Source organism: Cebidichthys violaceus, unplaced genomic scaffold, assembly GCF_023349555.1.
Source record: "Cebidichthys violaceus isolate CVI_PGR_0920_01 unplaced genomic scaffold, fCebVio1.0.p SCAF_16, whole genome shotgun sequence".
Taxonomy (NCBI): domain Eukaryota; kingdom Metazoa; phylum Chordata; class Actinopteri; order Perciformes; family Stichaeidae; genus Cebidichthys; species Cebidichthys violaceus.
The window spans coordinates 2,687,246-2,708,157 of record NW_027176329.1 but is presented as its reverse complement, the minus strand read 5'-3'; the positions used below and the strand labels follow the sequence as shown (position 1 = coordinate 2,708,157).

Here is a 20,912-nt window from a genome sequence, read left to right as displayed (position 1 = left end):
TTTCCAGTGATGTCGCAATGTTGGTCGGGCATATGCCATGTCTACATGCGTGGTGTAAGAGTTTGGTCATGTGAGGCAAGAAAAGATGATTCTACTCACTGTCTTTGTTGTTTTCTTATTGCAGATTGTCTTTTCAAACGCGCGTTTCGCAATCGTGCTTCCACCGGACGAATGTAAGTCCAACATTCATTCTTGCTTCTTTTCTCTGTCTGTCTGCTGTTTGGTTTTGAAGCTTTTACTCTGAAATGATGATGAGACTGAGGTTATGGGCCGTAACAGCAAACAGGTGAGCTGAAAGACACTTAAACAATCCGTGGAGCTGAGGGGAACTGCAGAGCTGGCAATAATTCTCTGTGGGTCCATCACCACAACTGACCACTTTCACATTAGACCAACACTGTTTATATCGTAACCTTGATTAGTGCAGCTTTAAGGTATCAAAAGTAAAAACGCTCAATGCAGACGAATGGCTCCTGTGAGTGTTGCATTACAATGTTACATACAGAAACTCCATTTAACTGTTATAGTGAGGATGGCGGGGTGTAGTCTATATACCTTTTGGTAGTTTAGTCTTCAACAATGCATGTTTAATAAGCTCATCATGTGTTTTGTATGTGACATTTGTATTTGTAAAGCATTAATATGTTGTGATTTATTTAAGTACTGTGCACAGCTTTAATATTACTAATCAAACACCAGAATGAATATATGAAAATGATCTGGCTCTTCGCAGTGAACGTGAGACAAACTCTGCCCTACAACCATGTTCACCTCACATATCTGTGCGCTTTACAGAAAAGCTAAAAAAACAAAACAAAGTGTTGCATGCAGCCAATAATAGAGGAAGAAAAGCTCTTTCCATGTCTGTACTGAACTTCTGTTACAGCCATGCAAAACACACACACACACACACACACACACACACACACACACACACACACACACACACGGCTCCAGTCTTCCTTATTTTCTGGCATTGATAACAAACTGCAGTGACTCTGCGAAAAGGATGCAACACACATTCGCTGTTATTAGAAGTGCACAGTTTCCTCTTTGGCTTTTTCTGCATTGTGTAGAGTTTCACACAAATACTGAAAGAGGAAAAAATGAATTGGACTTGGAGTAGTTCCTCTGCATTTTTTCTGTTGAATCCGAGTTCCTGATTTAATTCTATTGTTGCATGCGAGTCCATCATAGAAACATTGATGTTATAGTGTATAAAGATCTAAGTCAAATTTTAAAAAATTGCATCAATCCTACTGATTTAATTTCTTATTTTACAATGTTATCTTGCATTTATCTTCATGTCTAACTGAACTATGCACAACCAGTGACAGATGACTAGTAACACTAATATTAGTCCTTGTTGCCATATTTAGCATCAGTGTGAACAAGACCTGGGTCAAGCAGCCCTCCTCACACCAGTGTCCCCAGCAAAAATAACTGCATTAACTGTTTCCCATGCATCGTCCTCGCCGCTTCCTGTTGTCCCCCCACGCCTCCAAAACACACACACACACACACACATACACACACACACACACACACATATATACACGCACACACACTTCCTGTCATGACAAGGCTGAAATTAAAACAGGCTGTTAGTTTGGACCCCTCCGCAGCCGACGGTGAGATTAGGGGCATTTTCTCACAGTCTTACAGTAAGGGACAGACAGTGGCGGTCTGGAGGGATGGGACACAACTTGGCAACCTTGTGAGTGTGTTTCTCTCGCAAACAACAAAAAAACTGATTGGGATCAAGTTAGAATTACTGATAAGTCAACTCTTGCAGCAGCTTCTGCTACCCTAACATTAAAGTTAAAAAAACTAATCCAGGCTGCCAGCTTTTAATTACTTTTTATTATCCACAGGTTAATACTACAAATCACACCCTGATGGCAAAGTTCCTGACAGTAAATAAAACAAATATTTGTTTAATCGTGTGTGTGTGTGTGTGTGTGTGTGTGTGTGTGTGTGTGTGTGTGTGTGTGTGTGTGTGTGTGTGTGTGTGTGTGTGTAGGCGTGTTTGACGTTTTACCTGTGTTGTGGGGACATACGTTTGTTTACACAGTCACATTGTGGGGACTTGCTTTCATTATAAGGACAACATTTCTGTCTCCATAATGTAAATCATTACATTTGAGGGTTTAAAGTTAGGATATGGTTTAGTTTAGGTTAAGGTTAGAATTAGAATAAGTGCAGTTATGGGAAGGTTAAGTGTAGGTCTCCAGGAAAGGAATGAAAGTCATCATAATGTCCCCAAAAGGCATGAAATTACCACTCTGTGTGTGTGTGTGTGTGTGTGTGTGTGTGTGTGTGTGTGTGTGTGTGTGTGTGTGTGTGTGTGTGTGTGTGTGTGTGAGGGTTCTCGTGAGTTCATATTAGCAGTGGAAGCATGTCAGGACCTGACAGTGGTGCGCTACTACGAGCAGTATGGTGCCCTAGTAGCTGTTAACTACTAGGGATTTCCTTGAAAGTCTCGAAGGCAGTGTAGAAATACAATACATTCGCTAAGTAAACATTTTCCTTTTTATTCATAATAAAGGACATGGCCTATAGGTTTAAAATTGCAGTCATCAATATTTCATGTTAAAGCTATTGTTGGAAACCTTAATAAACTAGCAAGAGAACGCTGGATTTTAAAAATGAACCAACAGAAAAAACCCAGCCCAGTGTTGCCAACTCTTTTCCAAAGAAATAGCTAGCTAGTGCTGCTAGCACTGACAGCCCCGTCCCTTCAGGCCAACCTGAACGTAAACAAGGAACATGGTTGGTACTCACAGCTGGCAAGCTAGCGGCTGGTGAAAGACGAGCACAATGAGTGCACTTAGATATGGTTTGCAGACGGTACTTCAATAAATGTTTTTGACCCTAGCTTTAACAATGGGTTGATCAACTATGTGTCGACGAACCCACGCAAAGTTTATCACATGACTCTGCACTTTCTTTACTGCTGTGATTTACTCTCACAGCTCTCATCCACCTCGCCTCCAGCAGCAGCGGGTAGCTGTTCTGAACCAACAAGCTTGGGCTAACCCAGTGTACGCTAGCGACTAGCATGTTAGCGACTATCTGATTAGTGACTATCTGATTAGTGACTAGCGGTAAATGTAAGCCAGGTTCTTCCCTCAGGATTTGGTGAAGACCAGAAGGTTGGACTTAATGTATATTGTTCAGGGAACCACAAACATACCTCCACATGAATGCTATCATTTCTTCGTGTCCGTTGGATGTGTAAAAAAGCGTGCCAGGTTGCCCAAATATTATCACTATATCAGCGATAATAGGTCACACACCATGTGCCCAAAAAAGTTTGTTAGGTTTAAGTATAAGTGGTTCAAAAACCTCCTTGATGATGAAGAAAATTTATTTAAAATACATTTCGATATAGATGGAGTAAATATTGATTTAAAGATGGATCTGTTTCATCACTGAGCAGATGAGCGGGTCACAGAGGAAAGAATGTCACTTCGCTTTACTCATGACTCATATGTTTGTAGAGCCAGTGGTGATTAGAGGATTACAAGGGCTGTTTAAAACAGATGAAAAGATTAAGACAGGTAGCGTTCTTACAGATTAAACAATCAACATCTGCTTTGTCAGAGTGGGGTCGTCTTTTTCCGGATCCCTCTCAAGGGGTTCAAGTTTCAAGAGTTTGTCGTTGCCGGACTGTTTGGTTTTAGTCTAAGAAATAAAGCTCACTTCATCTCACCTAAGAGCAAAACAAAAGGTTTTAAAAAGGTGCGATGCATTTGACATGTTTTGGTCTACCTGTAATGATATTTTATTAAATGCATATGGAGAGAGACTGGGTTTACTCGACTAATCTGGTAAATGTTTGTAAAAAATGAATCTGTGTGCTGTGGGCAGACAGAAGAAAACATGGAGTTACTCAGAGGCCCAGATACAGGTGTAAAATGTCATTAAACCTTTAGCTACATCAAATGATGGTAATCTTTCACATGAACTAAGTAAAATCACCCAGAAAGGACTAACATTGGCCATTATCCAGAGCTCAACAGAGCAGAATCTCTCACTTTTTAATGGGAACCTTTAAAGCACAATCTGTAATTGCCAAAGGAACAGTTCCTCATTTTGCGAAATACGTTTACTTGCTATCTTTGCGAGGGATGAGGACATTGACATCAATCACATGAGGTAATGTGCGGAGCAGGAGTTAGGACACGTTTAAACACCTCTAAACACAGATTATACGTACATAAAGCGAGACGTGTACTGAAGCTTTTTGTTTGCCCTCATGCCCACTATTTCTGTTCACCGTGTCTGCCTATAGAACGCGTTGTCAGATACATTCTGTAAGCACAGGGTTTGGTTGTGGCCTCTCTTCAGGCACAGTGACACCAAACCTGGCAACTTGGACACGTGGCACACTGTCACTGCACGTCCCGAGACCGGCTTCGCTCTTAATACACAGGCAGAAAGAAAGAAAGAAATGGCGTTTTCTTAAAATGTTGAAATATTCATTTAAAATGCAGACGGAAGTAGAAGAAGAGGACACTGTTAATGCAAATGTTTTTTTGCCCCATTCGAACCACTGCGAAATCATTTTCAACAAACTAAACATTTAGCATTTTATATGGTAACGACCGATTATACGCCTGTTTCCCCCAGGCTTTGTTTACATATACGTTGCCTTATACGTCAGTGGAAAACTACCAGCCTGTCAGGACCACACTCTTCTTTATTCAGTCCATTCACTGGGCCGTGGCCGAACAGAAACCTGACAGGCAGGTTTTAGTTGTGCGGTGCAGGTGGTGGTGGTGGTGGGTGGGTGTGGTGTGAATAGGTGAGGTGAGAGGTATCATCAAAACACAACACTACGCTGCTCCACCCACGGGCCATTTGTACCGTCAAAACAAAGTGTTTGACAGTCTGCAGGTCACAGAGGCGCCAGCGTGCCAGAGTTCTGTACGTGGTTCATCGTCGCCACCGTGTGGCGTAAAAATAGATGTTTAAAGGGGAACACCACCTAAATTATTATTCCACGGTCCAGGCGAGTTCAACCAGTATTTGTGAACTTGAGCTACTCTCTCTCAAAGCGAGAAACCAGAGAGGGAAATCTCAAACGTGTGATGTCATCAGGTAGAAAGTGTGGAGCCGCACCATAGACCACCTCCATGTTTTCTTCACCATTGTCAGTTGTGAAGCCCTCTGTGAATGCCCCCCAAAAAAACAACACAGACACAACCATCACGCTAATGAAGCCTTAATCATTTCGGCATTGGCAAATGGGAAATGTTAAACTATCGTACAAAACTACTTTTACAAAAACAAGTATCTTAACAACTTTCTGACACAGTTAAAAAAATCTAACTGCATCGTTTTAGCCTACTGTTAGACAATGAGACCATGGCCTCTATGGCCATAGTCTCATTGGCCTCTTGAGATACCAAGTATCACTCTTACTAAACATGGGCTGCTTCCCATTCAGCTAATTATGTTTCCCTCCTTCCTTTCCCGCCCCTCTGTCCTTCCTGTGAAGCATCCTGTAAACTAGAAATCATAAATCAGTCATTATTATAGCTAGGATGAAGCACAAAGAGGATGTGTACCCACCCCTTCCCAGAACAGGGGGGGATCAATTTAAGAGTAAAGCACGGAGAAAGATGTTGCCCCTCCCCCTTGGCAATGTCCACCTCAGTGTATGACGGAGCCACGCAGAGAGCCCACTGCACACAGTATATGAATTACTGACACCTTAATAAGTGAAGAATGAATTTTAGATGATATAATCTGTGGTTAAGTCACAATACCTCCACCAGAGAGTAGAGACAAATGGAGCCCCAGAGGGGTCACGGTGGGATTTATTTTTTCTAAAATACTTTTGTCTTCTCTCACACTACATTTTGCATTCCGTTTCATCCATAGAGGAAGGCTGGGCTGTATTATTATTATTATTATATATAGTGGGTATGTATTAGACCATAGTGGGCGCCGCACCTTCAACTGTTGACATTATGACCATAGCCGTGAGATGTGGACGGAGCTGTTGTTGTGGGATGGTGCTGTAGCCGGGTGTTGAGAGAACGAGCCATTCCTAAAATGTATCTCGTGAAGAATGGGCTCTTATGAAGATTCAGACATCCATCAAGGAAATACACTTGTTCAAAAATGACATGGTGCCATTTGCTATATATACCCTCAAAAAGGCAAACCCATCTGCATGTTGTTGTTTTTTTTGTAAAAATCAGTCAGTAGCAAAAGTAAAATGATGATGCTTATTCTATACAAACTATAAAAACTAATAAGCTATAGAAATAACTATCCAATTAAATGAATCAATTCTTATTTTCTTTGATATTTTTGTCATGTAATGATCACTGCCAAGTGTGTGTGTGTGTGTGTGTGTGTGTGTGTGTGTGTGTGTGTGTGTGTTCTCAATAACTGCTATAACTAGCGTCCACTAGGGCCCTTCATAATAGTGTGCACTGGGGCCCATTGTACTGGCAACACATCTGTCACAGCTGGCAGAAGCACCATGGGTTCAAATCCAATGTGGTTTAACGAAAGCTAATGTCAGCAGGAGCGGTAAAGAGTACGGTCACAGTACTACTGTACAACCAAAGCATCAAGCAGCCGGGAAGGAAGGAGCAATAAATGAATCATGTGCAGTGTTGCATCACCTCTCCTATCTTCAATAATCAATACCTTTACATTAACAATAGATCATAATGACTGTGTGTAATGTGAAAGCTGTCAGTCACAGCGATGAACCCACATTGGATTATCACTGACTCTGCACATCCTCTCAGCTCTGCGGAGCGTTCTGGTCTTCCAGCTCACAACTTTCCTGTTTTCGGGTTGAGCTTCGCAGAAGCAGACTATAGCAGCAACTACAGGAGCTGGGGAGCAATGATTGATTTCCCTCCTTCTGATTTCCCCCAGGAGTCGGCGGAGAGCACAGCAGAGCCGAAAGGAGAGTGAATATTGGAGTTCAACAACCACGACCCCAAAGGAATGCTCATGTCACTCCATTGGTTCCTCATAGGTCTTATGTATGTTTGCTCATGCATGTCACTCAAAGGGCCAAGGTGGATCACAAGAAGCAATCATCCTCATGTCCCTCACGGGCCCCCAGTACAGGAGCTCAGAACGCACCCGCTGGGTTTGAGAATGCATACTGAAAGAGACATAAAACGTCTGTGTGAGGTCGTGCCTCCACAAATTGAAGCGATTCAAATAGTACAGACCACGCGTGTGTGTGTTGACGTAGTGCATTCTTGGCCAAGCTTGTACAGGCCGCTAAATTACATATCCTGCTAAGGCGAAGACGAGACCCTTCTCTGCCTCTGATTGGCTAGATCCAACCCTGTTTGTCACATGCTCTCTTCCATTGTTAAAATTAGCTCACGGTCGAGATCATGTGATTATGCAATTTTATTAATTCAGCATGATACACAAGAGGGTTAAAAGTTTTTGCCCAAGAATTTTATAGAAAATTTATTTTTTATTCAACCTTTATTTAATCAGACGAGACATTATGACCAAATTCCTTTTTACAATGGGGCCCTAAAATGTTTTAAATACTCATAAAATAACTGTATATAAAGTAGTAAAACATTTCAGCCCACTTGCAAACACAGACATTTACCCAGCGCTCTGCTGGCGGGGGTCTCTTGTGATGAATGGATGGGCGAGGACTTGGCTGGGGGTGATCCTCTTGTTGGCATCCATTTGAAGCATTGCCTTCAGCAGGTGATAAATGCACTCCATCTTTTCATCAGCTTCCACCTCAGGCGGTTCAGGGGAAACTAATGAGGCAAGGCAAGGCAAGTTCATTTGTACAGCACATTTCAACAACAAGGCAATTCAAAGTGTTTCACATAAATCCATTAAAAGCATTAAAACATAATGCAACAGAAAAGGAGATTTAAAAACAATTAACAACATTCATTGAATCATTAAAAACAGTCATTAAAACACTAAAAACAGTGGAAGAAATACAATACAGTAGTAGTAAAATGCAGAAATAGATTAATATCTTGAATGTGGTTCAATCAAAGGCAGCAGCAAACAGAAAAGTCTTCAGTCTGGATCTAAAGGAGCTGAGGGTCTCTGCAGACCTGCAGCTTTCTGGGACTTTGTTCCAGATGTGTGGAGCAGAAGAACCGAACGCTGCTTCTCCGTGTTTAGTTCTGACTCTGGGAACAGAAAGTAGACCGGTCCCAGACCACCTAACGGGTCGGGATGGTTCATAAGGTAGCAGCAGATCAGAGATGTATTTTGGCCCTAAACCATTCAGTGCTTTATAAACCAACAGCAGGGTTTTAAAGTCAATTCTTTGTTGGACAGGAAGCCAGTGAAGACCTCAGAACTGGAGTGATGTGATCCACTTTCCTGGTCTTAGTGAGGACTTGAGCTGCAGCATTCTGAATCAGCTGCAGCTTTCTGATTGACTTTTTACAGAGACCTGTGAACACACCGTTACAGTAGTCCAGTCTACTGAAGAGGTCGGACAAGTTTTTCCAAATCCTGTTGAGACATAAGTCCTCTAATCCTTGATATGTTCTTCAGGTGGTATTTCAGATAGCTCTTAATCACGTTAACTGACTAATACAAATCTTAACCAGAGAAGAGAATGTTAAGGGAGACAGGACTTTTGATCTTGTCATACCTTCAGTCTCCAGCAACCAAAAGGCATTTCTACAAAATGACATCTGGAGTACATCCCAGCACTCAGAAGATGGGCTGGAGGTACACCCGGGAGTTTCACCGTGCCCCACACCTGTAGACAAAACACAGCATCACACCAAGGTAAGAACAGGATGCCAATCATCTCCCACAGTCAAAATAACTCAAAGTCTGATATCCTACCTTTGAACCTGGGGGGAAAATCCATCTACAACAACTTCATTAAGAAGAAGTTAAACAACAATGGTGTAAACTAAACTGTATTGAATCAAAATTATACTTACTATCATGTAGTTAAACCTGTCCTGCATTTAAACGTATGTCAAAATAAGGTTATTAGGTAGCTGGTTACAGTAAACAATCTCTGAAAATGATCTTCTCTGCACAAAAGTGAATTGCTAAAATGTTAAAAATGGAGAAAAAAAAAATGTGGAGAATGCACTGCTGAGAATTCCATTGTGTGACCATTCGCTAGAGAAACATCAGTTTGTCATAGTCAGCCATGTTTTTCGTTTACGTTAGGCATCGTGCATCCGGAACGCTTGGAGGTCGGAAGTTAGAGATTTCAACCGGGAAAATTCCAAACACAAATTCCAATCAGTGTTTGATTGGTGCGTCCCTATTAAGATCTAGAGCCAATCGCTCTTCGATAACGAAACAAAGAAGATGTGGATGCAGCAGTATCAAATCTCATAGGAAGAGAGGAAAAGGGAAGCAGTCAGTATCCGTTTCCATCAAAATGTATTGCAAAATTGAACCGAATTTGAGAAAGTCTTCAAAAGAAAACGAATGAATGCTTGTTTCCATACACCAGCGTTGTGCAATTATTAGGAGTTGGGTCATAAGCACTACGCCGCTCCATTTCTCCTGTCGGTGAAACCATAATACCATTGCAGAACAAAAGGGCGCAACGTAAATAAAAACGCACCCGTCGAACCTCAAAAGGTGAAAATATGTTAATGTGAGGAAGATTACATCAGATCTGCGCGGAGCGTTTTTTACGTGTCTTCAATGGATTTCAATCTGTTTCCATTGCACTTTGTCGCATTTTGCTTTTTCATTTCCAAATTTCTGTGTTTCCACTCACGTTTTCTTGAAACACAAATTGATAATGCCCATAAAAACAGGTAAATGAAAAGGCAACTAATGACTTACCGCATTGTATTCACCGCGGCCCGGGAAGATTGGTTCTCCGAGCACCATGCGTGCTATCACAACACCTAGAGACCACATGTCGATGGCCTCTGAAAAGGGAAGTCCCAAAGCAATTTCTGGAGCCCTGAAAGTGAAACAAATGTCCAACACAGAATGAAGAACACTGCCATATTTGAGCGGATGGCAGACATCACCTATACGCACATAGAAGAATAGGATTCGAGTCTATCTGTAGCTCACCTGAATGGTATTTGGTGACATTTGCCCTGCTTCACGCTAGAGGTCAGAACAGCCAATCCGAAGTCGATGAACTTCACCCTGAGTGGCTGAGCTTCACTGTCCACCACCATGACGTTGTTTAGCTTTAGATCCGCATGGATCAATCCAATGGTCTTCAGGGCGTCAAAGGCTGTGGCCAACTGCAAGATCAGCAATGACATTCAAAGGGTGGACTCACAGCGTTTTGACTTTAGTGCTGTGTCCGATACTACTGTATCCTCTACCTGTTGGATTACACTCCTGATGTCATGTACATTCACGGTTTTCATTTTAATCAGGTAGTCCCCTAGAGTCATATCCAGCAACTCAAAGAAGACAGCAGTCCGTCAGCTGGAAGGAGTCAATGAACCTGACGACGCTCCGCTCGTCCAGGTTCGTCATTTTTAACTTGTTCAGGATAGTCAACTGGGGAACACAAGTGTGACGATTAGTTGTTGAACTCGGGAGAAAGATTTTTTTATATTTAGATAAAAGTGACAAAAACATGCTGATGAGAAATTACTTCGTCGTTGAAGGACTTGGAGCAATTATTCTTTACTGCCACAGTCTCGTTGGTGTCCTTTTTGACACATTTCAACACTTTTCCAAAGCTTCCCTCTCCAAGAACTTCCGGCAGCGTATAGTTACCGGGGAGGAGGCGGCGTACTTCCTTCTCTTTCTGACAGGCACATGTGGATTATGTGAGAACCACATCACACACACGATGAGACGGCAGTAGACGTGAGAGTTCACGCGATACCATGTGTTCTGCTGTGTTCCGACTATGCAAATTAGGTACTTTTCACCAAACTCAACCATGTGAGAAAAATGTATTCAATGTAAACAAGTACATTTTGATTTATTTTACATTTGTGTCAAAAAAGTCTTGGTTTAGACCGGTTTCAATGTCTTCAACCTGCAGGTGCATGTAATGCTCCAACTCATCTGTGACCATGATAATCCCTTACATTGAAGATACAAGGATTTTACAACACAGTGATACAACAGTACGTGTGTTAGTTAACACGATCTTATTAGAGAATAAAGGCAATCGAAAACTGAAGATTTTTACATTCAAAGGAAGAAACCAATGTGTCAATAAACACAAATACAAGGTTTTCATCTGTGAAAACCAAAAAGCTTACCTTTAACACTGTAAATATAAGGCCACTCAAGATATTACCAGTGAAGGTCTCGGTGAGGCCCGGTTCAGACTGAGGCCTGAAAGCCCTCAGTTATTGAAAGTCTTTTAACTCAAGGATCTCGAACTCAAAATTGTCTTCTTGGATCGTATTTTATCGTCTTATTCATACCGAAACAAACCTGAAAACCAAATACTTGTAGAAGGACTCCGGCAGCATCGTCTGTCAGGGCAAAACGTTGTCCATAAACGTCCTGACAGACATGTCATCGTTAGATTCTAAACGATACCTAGCTTCTAACTTCAAGCATGAATCACCGTGGTGATTTTGTTTTGTTTTATGTTATTGCCTCGTTAAATTCTCTTCTGAGGTTTTATACATTTTTCTCCAGCCAACAGCGTATCTCTATGATCCAACTGCTAATAATCACAGTGTGGTAACAAGCGTTCATTTGCGTTTTCTTTTGCTTCTTGTTTCTTCTCAAAAATCAATCAAAATTGTCTTTACATCTGGATGGAAACCCACCTAGTGACTATAATAATGATATACATTTGAAATGGTTAACTACTAATTAAATAGTTGATTCATTAAATTCATATATGATGCTATTCAACGTATTGGAAACAAACACTTAAATGGTTATAAATTGTTAATTACATGTGTCTAATTTTTTTATTATTATTTAACTTTAACTTACATCATCTTGATTAATTGGTCTCATGTTTTATTGTTTAAGAGGCAGAAACTTTTCCACATGGTTGAGTTGTAAAACTTTATCAAATATAATAAACATAGTAAACTAGATTAAGAGTCCACATGCTAGCGCTAACATGTTCATCATCTGATTATAGTTTAGGGTATGCGTGACATGACAATATGTCTAAAAAAATAACAAAAAAAATCCTACCCTAATCCTAGAAACTCCCAGTGGCACGTGACTCGCCACTGCATCTGATTTCTGACATCACTTGGTTTGATGTGTCACTGTCTGGTGATTTAAAAAAAAACATTGTCCATAATAACCATTAAATCAGAGATCAAGGAATTCCACGTGTCATTACATTCCCTTGTTACCATACGGGCCCGCATGGACATCCGGACGAAGTAGTCTACTTCAGTCAGATAACAGAGATGTTCTGATCTCACCTATGCTCTCATGGGTGTGTTATGTTGTCTGTAAATGGGTGAGCTCTCTCGTGCTTGGTGCACTCTGGTGGAGGGGAGGCGGAAAAGGAAAAGGAGTCACGCCACCCGGTGGCCACTGCGCGCTTCCGTGTCACTTCCTTGTTCCTCTGTGGAAGGCGAAAACTTTTCACAGAGCGGATTCGTCCTGGACTTTGCGACTTCACTCCGGCCAACCTCGCGTTCAACATTGGAGGCAGAAGACGTCTGTCTAAACTGCGTCGTCCATCGCTCCGAGAGCTCTCGCTCCGCGCTGACCGAAACTTAGAAGTTATGGCGGACAGCCGGGGAGAGGGAAGAGAAGACGGAGACCGGGAGCCTCAGGGCGCCGAGGGTGGGGAAGGTACGTGAAGCCAAGTCAGGTGTACTCACAAACTTAGCGGCAACCGTTTTTCACTAAAAGAGACAGAACTTCGTTGAATTGCCGTACATGTTAGAATTACGTTTAAGTTACCGGGTAACGTCACGTTTTCTTGAGGGGCCGGTGTTGCGCCAAAGTTTGTTCCCCGTCGACGTGTTGCCCCCTTACCTCAACCTGAAACTAGCGCTGTGCTCAACCACAACAAGTCGTCTGTTGTGGTGCGTTACGTGACCCCAGACAGGTAGTCGTGCCACGGCTAACCAGAACCTCACCTCAGCCCCAACCGCGGAGGGTTCCCTATTATGGGATACTCTATCGTCACCGGAGGTAACCCCTTTTATGAAGGAACACTTTTAAATGTCGGTTCAGAAGGGATGTGTCGGACATGAACCTCCGGCTAGGGTTAGCTGTGTAAGACTACCTGAGGTTTGTGTTATTACCTCGTTACAGAGGCGTTAGCTTCCTCTGTCCCGCGGGTCTTTCAAACAGCCCTACATATGAGCTCGATGTTGTCTCTTAGCGCTGGTGCGGTGCTGCATGCTTTAGCTTGCTATTGATAAAGATTGCCGGGATAAGTGTCGCATTGTGAATTACGGTAAAGGCCTCGTGACTGCTCTACCCGGTAATTTAAGTGCGGCTGGTGACAAACAAGGTCATAAAACGGGCAGTCAAGGGTCACTGCGTTTCGGTTCTGCCGGGGCCCCGGTTTCACACTTCATTTGATGTCGTGAGACACCAAAAACACCTCCGCGAGCTACGTGCCCAATCTAACGAGGAAGACGGGTCGAAGACGGGACCGATGACGTCATGAGGGAATTGCCGCCGATTGTTTATTGGGGCGGTGACGTCACACGACGACGCGCGTTAAGGTTTCACTTTAAAATCCAAGAGTAAAGAGTTGACGTGCGGACAGCACACGCAGTTGAGAGAGAGTCTGACAGACCCTTTTTAACATCGATGATATTTATTACCAATTCAAAAGACATGCGTAGTTATGTTTTTGCTTAATTACATAAATAATTCCCCCTACTTTTGTCAAAGTTCAATGTCTTTATTGATGTACCTTGTTTTGTTCATTTAGATGTTAGATAATATACTGGAAAGATAATAGAAAATGTAGTAACATAATAGTGAAATATTTGTAAAATAAAACAAACTAAAGCCTTGTAATAGAATATTGTATCAAACTTGTTTGAAGTTACAAATCAAACATAAATCAACATGTGTTGTTTTCCCCGCGAGAACATGTGTCGCTAAGCTGTTCTTTTTATTTTGAATATGACACATCTGTTCTCTACATTTAAACAAATGGTTATTGTGGGTATTAATGAGTCTTCTCATTGTTCCAGACGTCGTCGATGATCCCATCATGGAGCAAGGAGCGGCGGTCCTCAGAGGGTAAGTCTCATCCTTACAACTTGAATAATATGAATGGTAATGAGCTTGATTTGTACAGCACTTTCAAAAAAGCAAAGTTACAAAGTGCTGTTGAACCAGGAATAAACATTGAATACAACAATAACCCGAGAGCACGTATGATCCGGTCAGGAGAGAGAAGGCGTGAGATGTTCCTCCGTTGACGAAAACACGATTGAGCAACTTTTGAAGCTTGTTTTTCAAACAAAATGTTGCCGTCAAACAATCTGGCTGCAGGGTTGACGTTTGTAGATGAGGAGCCAATACGTTTTTCAAAAGAATAACTAAGGAACATACCAGAGGTTTTAGTCCGCTCACAACTAATGTTAGTCTTTCCATGTTTTTTCCAAAACAACCCGTAGTTTATCAGGTGTTTTAAAGTAATTGTTTCTTTTTCCACAGCATGAAAATCCACTCAAAGAGACATAAAACATCAAAACTCCCGTTTGAATATGTGGTATGGTTGAATATTGGTGAAGCAGTTTTTTTTCTCCTTGCCAGGTTCGTTGCCGCACGAATAAACGCAGAGGAGCCCAGTCGACACGTGTCCTCTGAGCAGCTGGGAGGGAGGTCTGGTGAACAGCAGGACCCGCTGATCAAAGAGGTGGTGGATCAGCTGCTCAAGATCGCAGACGAGATGAACAGGAACGCAGAGCTCCAACGGTACGCTGTGCACCGCGTACAAACACTGGTTATTGGTTCATCACAGGGCCTTAAATTCAATCCGCAACATCGATAATGTTTTTGGTATAGTTTTAGTCAGTGTAAACGGTAGACGTTGAGTATTTTTATGCCGTCACACCGGCGACAGCACTAGACGGAGACATCGTGTTTTTTGGGTTGTCCGTCCGTCCGTCCACCTGGTCCAGCCTGTAGGGAAGTCCTCCAACGTTAGCACAAACATCCACCAGGTAAAAATTATGAAGGGATGACATTTTTGGACAGACATGGATGTGAAATGCAACTCGACCGTGAGGCGGTTATTCTAGTTCAGCCTTAAAAAAAAAAAAAAAAAAAACCTTGTTACATTTGAATGTGTCCGTTTCTTCCCGTCAGACTGATCAACCAGGTTCAGGGCAACTGTGCTCAGGACATCTTCATGAAGGTGGCCAGGAGCATCTTCGCTGATGGCATCAACTGGGGTCGAGTGGTGGCTCTGTTCCATCTGGCCTACAGACTCATATACAAGGTAACACCAGGAAACGCACGAGTCACAGAACAGGGACGCAGTTGTTCTTGTATGTTTTTAAGTGGTTTGCCCAACGGTTGCCCGTTGGGATTCGACTGCTCTGGTCCTCGCTGCGTGCTTTCACAAGAGCAACTATTTTCAACCGTTTGTACCCTGCGACCAAATCCACGCTGCAGAGCTCCCCCACATCACATGAGCACTAGGAGGCACGCCCTGCAGATCAAAAGTGAACAGAACTTTAGTTTGTCCATGGAGAAGTATCTAATTATAAGAGAATAGCTGAGCCGTGTTCTGATGTAGTGCAGTAAAGAGTAGCCACTTGAAGGGTCACCATTTTGATTCTGAATCGAAAATCGATTGAAATCAGCTTTCAATTAAGTCAAAATGGGGTTCAGTGATTTTGCCAGTATTTGGGGGGGGGGGGGGGGGGCTAGTAGTTTACCAGGTGTATAGTGTACCATTAAGGCTGAGTCCTTATCGCAGAGGTCCAGGTTTGAGTCCAGCTCAGGGCCCCGTTGCTGCTTGTCATCCCCTTTCTCTCTCTGTCCTTTGCTTTATCCATTTGTCAAATAAATAAATAAATAAATAATCTTTAGGGGGCTGAATTTTTTTTTTTTTTCCTTGCAAGATAGAGGAAGACTAAAACACGATTTGAAATGTCATATTTCTTAGTTCATCATGTGCAAAAACCTCATGAATAACACAGTTATTGCAACACATAATGAAAAAGTACAATGTATCCGTTTGAGCTTCCGCTGCTGCTGTTTGTGCTTTTATCCGTCCGATAGCCGCTGGCAGCAGCTAGCTAGCGTTAGCCGCGCAGGGGTCAGGCTGGACAAAGTACAGTCCACGCGCTGCTCGCTCGTCTTCGGTCTGTCCCCCTGGTTAAATACACGAGGACATAGCCACAGCTGCTAGCCACAGCTGCTAGCCACTTGGTGTCACGTCAGTCCCGTTGACAGCGGCAGGTGTGCACATTATTGATCTTTACAGCCGGACAGTCAACAGTCTCAAGACGGCTGATCTATAGCGGCTATCGTCTCTCTAACTTTCCATTCACATTTTACACATTGTGCAGAAAGACATATTTGAATGAATTGGGTTAAATGAAGGTATTTGGCCACTTTTAGATTTCATTCTTACGTTAATACACAGAAATCTGGCTTCAGTAGCAGTGCAGTTCTGACCGGTGTCTTCTGTTTTTGTTTCCAAGGCACTGACCTCTAACCACCTGGAGAACATCAGAATAATCATCAGCTGGGTTCTCCGGTTCATCAGAAAGCAACTCTACCCCTGGCTGGTGCAGCAGGGAGGCTGGGTGAGTGTGTCAGCCGTGTGTAATGTTCATTTAAGGCTTTACGGACTCGACGGTGGGATCCAAAGCTCTTCATCTCGCTGTCCCTGTCTCTCCAGGCCGGGGTGATCCACAGTTTTTCTCGGTGGAGGACGGTAGCCATAGTAGCATCGGTAGCATTGGTGGCAGCTCTCGTCTACTACAGGAAGACGCGCTGAGAGCGGCAGACCTCCCAACCCAGGGCTGCAGTCCCATCACCTGGAAAAACGCAGCTAGTTCATAAAGACTGTTAATTACAACCACTCCTCACCCTCCACCTATTCATCCAGTGGAGGGTAAGTACTGTACTTAGAAGGGGGGGGGGGGGGGGCTCTTCTCTTCTCTGGATTCCAAGAACAAAAAAAGAAAAAAGGTCCATTGGGCATCTCCATCACCCTTCAGCAGCAGCCGTATGGAAGCACAAGAGCTGCTGCAACACTCCCTCTAGCAGCCATGTTGGAAGCTGTCAGCAGACGACGGTGTTCGTGAGCACAGCTGTAGATGACTTCCAACAGACCAGGGGACCCGACCCTACCTGAACCAGGTCTCGGGTTCTGGGTGGGGTCCAACATAGATTTCTCCAGTGTGTGTATGTATTTATATAGTTATCGACCTGAGAGGACATAAGAATGGTTGAAGTCTGACGACGACGACAGCCAATCAAAATTCACCAAATTCCTGCGTTGTAGCTTCATCGTGTTGGCCGTTCATTTTAACGTTTTGCGGCCATGAGGCCGCCATGTTGGCTCGGTAGTTAATCTGGCCTGTGCTTTTTTTTTTTTTTTTGGACCCATATATGGCTGTGACACGATCTTAAAACCGTCATGGTTTTCCCAACTGTTAGAATAGATCTGGCTAAAGGAACAAGGCAAACGATCTACACCACGGCGATGCAAAGTCTGGACATATCTGGTCTTGAATAATTAAAGTCACAGGCCATTTTCACAATTCAAAAGAGCTGCAAAGTGGTAGAAAACGCTGGATTATTAACGTTTTTTTCTTAATATTATCCTCAGGATTGTTGTAGCTAATGCAAAGTTACCATGAGATCATATTACGGCCATAGGTTTTTATTGATTTCACTTTCATTTACTATCATTTAAGAAATGATGAATAATTCTCAGTCACTCTGGTTATGGAAAAGAAACCAAAAGGACAGAAATCAGAGCTGTAGTGCCTTCATCGTCGTAGTGGCCGTCGCACAAACAGCCTGGAGTTAATGTAATGAACTCCACAATGTTCTGAGTCCAAGTGTCTGCTGAAGAGAAAGCTCCATTGCCAGAGTTGAATCTGAATTGATTTAAACGGCTCATTGTTATGTCAGACTTCTACAAAGAGAATTTTAAGATTTAAGCTCCATTATTGGACGTTTCCTCCAGAAATGCTTCTTCAGAGTTTGATGACTTACCTCAGGTTTCTATGTGCCTTTGACTATTTCCAACCATCGTTTAATCTTCTAATGTTGTCCGTGCAGTAAATGAATTTTAACTTCCAAAACCCCGGACCCTCCCACCACACATCTCTATAGGTGTGGGGGGTGCTGGAGAGTAAGACTGTGTTTACAGAGAGTCTATTTATTGGCTAAGCAGCTATCAGCTGACCATCACTGTATTGTGAATTGCACAGCGGGTCAGGGTATCTCGCCGATTGTCTCTAGAGCGCTGACAAAAAAGCAGAACGTAGCATTCACAGACGAGGTCGTGTGGCTCTCCGACCCGGCAGAGTCGAGAAGCCGGTTTCTGTTGCCTCCGTCTTTCTGAGATCTCTCCGTTCGGTGCGAACGTAGTCGGTCACATTTGAAACGTTTCCGTCGTCGGACGCCTGCGTAAGACAGGGATGAGACCGAGGGACTCATCGTCAGATCACTGTCATACCGTCGTCTGACCACAGGTGAGATCTCGTAGGTGGTATGTTCCTACCATCCGATACCACCCACAGTGTTTCCTTAATCAGCCCCCCACCGAAGGCAGGAGGTAAACACGTCCTCTAACGGTAACGGTGGAAGTTTAAACGCACGGTTAACGTTGTGAAACGGTCGCAGCCTGGTTAGGATTCAGAAAAGATCACGCTTTGGGTTAGAATAAGTTTGACCGTTCCGTGTCTTACGTTAAGTAATCGTTGCGTTAAAATAACTCGGCCTTTGACTCAAACAGCGGTCTCCTGAGTCAAAGTCCTGTGCTTGTCTGTGCTCCGACCTCCTCTTCGCACTGCGTCGCCCGACTTCCTCCTCTGCTGCCGTCATAACTGCTACCACCACTAGAGGCCGCCACCTAGCAGTAAATGTGGGTCGCGAGAACGCTGCTTGTGCAAACCACCTATGGGGTCGTTTTTTGGGGAGGGAGGACGGTCTCCAATGACGACACCAAATAACACACAACAAGAGAGGACGTTCTACTTGAACCTGCTGATGACAGGCAGAGCAACAACCTACAGCAGCCATTTGCCAAAATGTTGATCCAAAACATTTATGTCTTTGTTTTTAATTCAATTTTTCTTCCACTGTGAAAGGTAATAGTGCCGGTTAACTGTGTCTACATCTGGAGACTTGCAGAATACTGTAGGCCCACACAGCCGACATCACAGCCTTGCTATCATGTTCCTGCCCGGTTGCTCCCCGCAATATTTCAACTTCATCGTCACACGCTCACTTCTCCAATGTATTTTTAAAATGAACAGATGCTGGGCGATATATATATATATATATATATATATATATATAAAAATATATATATATTTTTTAACATGTAAAACCTCTGCAACTGCTAGTAAAAGGAAAAGGGGGGAAAAACCTGTCTTTTGGTTTCTAAATTTGCAATGATCTTTATTTATAGTATCGATCAGAAAGGCCAGACATTTAGGAGAAGTGTTCTCTGTGGCTCATAGATAAAGATGTAATTATGTCGGGGTCAGGTGATCTGATGGACGGTTTCTATGCCAACAGTCGGTGCTGTTATCTAGAGCCACGCCAGCTTTTCTCAGGTGTTTTTGCTACCAGATTTTTGTGCACATTTGAGAGGGATATCACACTATTTATCTGCTTGTTCCATGGTGGTTTTTAAAAAAAGCAATTGTTTTAACTGTGACCTGATGATTATTTTATTGTTCGAAAAATGAACTCATTGGACTCCATTTCTGTGAATAAATGAAAAAAAAAAAAAAAAAGTGTTCTGCCACTCATCGCTGTCGGTGTGAATGTTCTGAGGTCATCGTGGGATGTCTGGGCAGTCAAACTAAAAATGTATGAATTCACTAACCTAGCAGTTCTGTTAGGGGGGGGGGGGGGGGGGGGGGTACACTTGTAGACTGCAGACTTCCCCAAAGACCCCTGGGGGACCATTGTCGGTAAATCATTTGTTTATTGCCTCAATCCTTTATTATTATTATTGTCAGACCTTCAGGGAAATTTGCAAGTGTACTGTTTTGCGTGTGAAGAATCGGGCCGAGCATGTAGTACGATAAAATTATTATAATAAATCATTTTTAAGACTTCCTATGACCTTCAATTTTGAAAATCAGTTTAGACACCCTGAGTGTGAGATAGGACACGGAGACCAATGCACTAGTATAATAGAGTAAATTATTGTTACGTTATGTATGTTAGGGTGCATGAGATCTCATTCAGAGAACAGAAAAGAGTTTAGTTTATGTTGACCGATGCAGCGAAGGCGCTGCACTCGACGCGTAAACCCGATGGCGAGGGAGTCCCGGTGGTCAGAGCGTTCTGAGGGAACCATGGAGGCGGTTTGGATCAGAACCCAGAACAATATTTCATTATTATTTTATCCTAACTGGTGAGAGAGAGATTCCTTTGGGGGGGGGGGGGGGGGTTAGAAAATAAACCACATAAAAATGGATATAATAATACAGATAGATATACCCAGAGACAACCATGTGTAACATCCTTGACTGTAGTCAGAGTTCTGCCACAAGGGGGCAGGGAAGATCCATCACATTTATTCTGGAATAAACTGTCAAGTGTTAAATGAAGCCAAAAACACCCCAAAATAAATAAACCTCTGTAGCGAGAATTCCCGCCGATATTTATGAATGATTGAGTCTTGTAAAAAAAATCAAGTAATTTATATTATTATATATTATTATTATTATTATTATTATTATTATTATTATTATTATATTACGGTCATTTATCAGACGCTTTTATCCAAAGCGACTTACAATTCAGTATCTATTTACACACCGTAGACGCAGCTACGGGAGACA

At 42.8% G+C, this 20,912-nt stretch overlaps 2 protein-coding genes across 3 annotated transcripts; one reads left to right on the top strand and one right to left on the bottom strand.

The window, feature by feature from the left end:
* Positions 1 to 199: 199 nt before the first annotated feature.
* LOC137872505 (homeodomain-interacting protein kinase 2-like) lies at positions 200 to 10,376 on the bottom strand. Its single transcript, XM_068710738.1, has 6 exons — positions 10,314 to 10,376; positions 10,051 to 10,229; positions 9,811 to 9,934; positions 8,639 to 8,749; positions 7,616 to 7,775; positions 200 to 240 (listed from the first exon to the last, which is right to left on the bottom strand). The coding sequence occupies exons 1-5, from the start codon at positions 10,356 to 10,358 to the stop codon at positions 7,713 to 7,715; spliced, it is 522 nt and encodes a 173-aa protein (XP_068566839.1). The 5' UTR covers positions 10,359 to 10,376; the 3' UTR covers positions 200 to 240; positions 7,616 to 7,712.
* A 2,120-nt stretch (positions 10,377 to 12,496) lies between these two features.
* zgc:153993 (uncharacterized protein LOC767645 homolog) lies at positions 12,497 to 19,935 on the top strand. 2 transcript variants are annotated; one of them, XM_068710734.1, is made up of 6 exons: positions 12,497 to 12,735; positions 14,103 to 14,151; positions 14,671 to 14,832; positions 15,226 to 15,358; positions 16,572 to 16,676; positions 16,772 to 19,935. In XM_068710734.1, exons 1-6 carry the CDS (start codon positions 12,666 to 12,668, stop codon positions 16,868 to 16,870), a joined length of 618 nt encoding a protein of 205 aa, XP_068566835.1. In that variant the 5' UTR covers positions 12,497 to 12,665; the 3' UTR covers positions 16,871 to 19,935. The 2 variants fall into 2 exon arrangements, with proteins under 2 accessions (XP_068566835.1, XP_068566833.1); XM_068710732.1 differs by lacking the exons at positions 16,572 to 16,676; positions 16,772 to 19,935 and having other exon boundaries at positions 15,226 to 15,757.
* Positions 19,936 to 20,912: the final 977 nt, after the last annotated feature.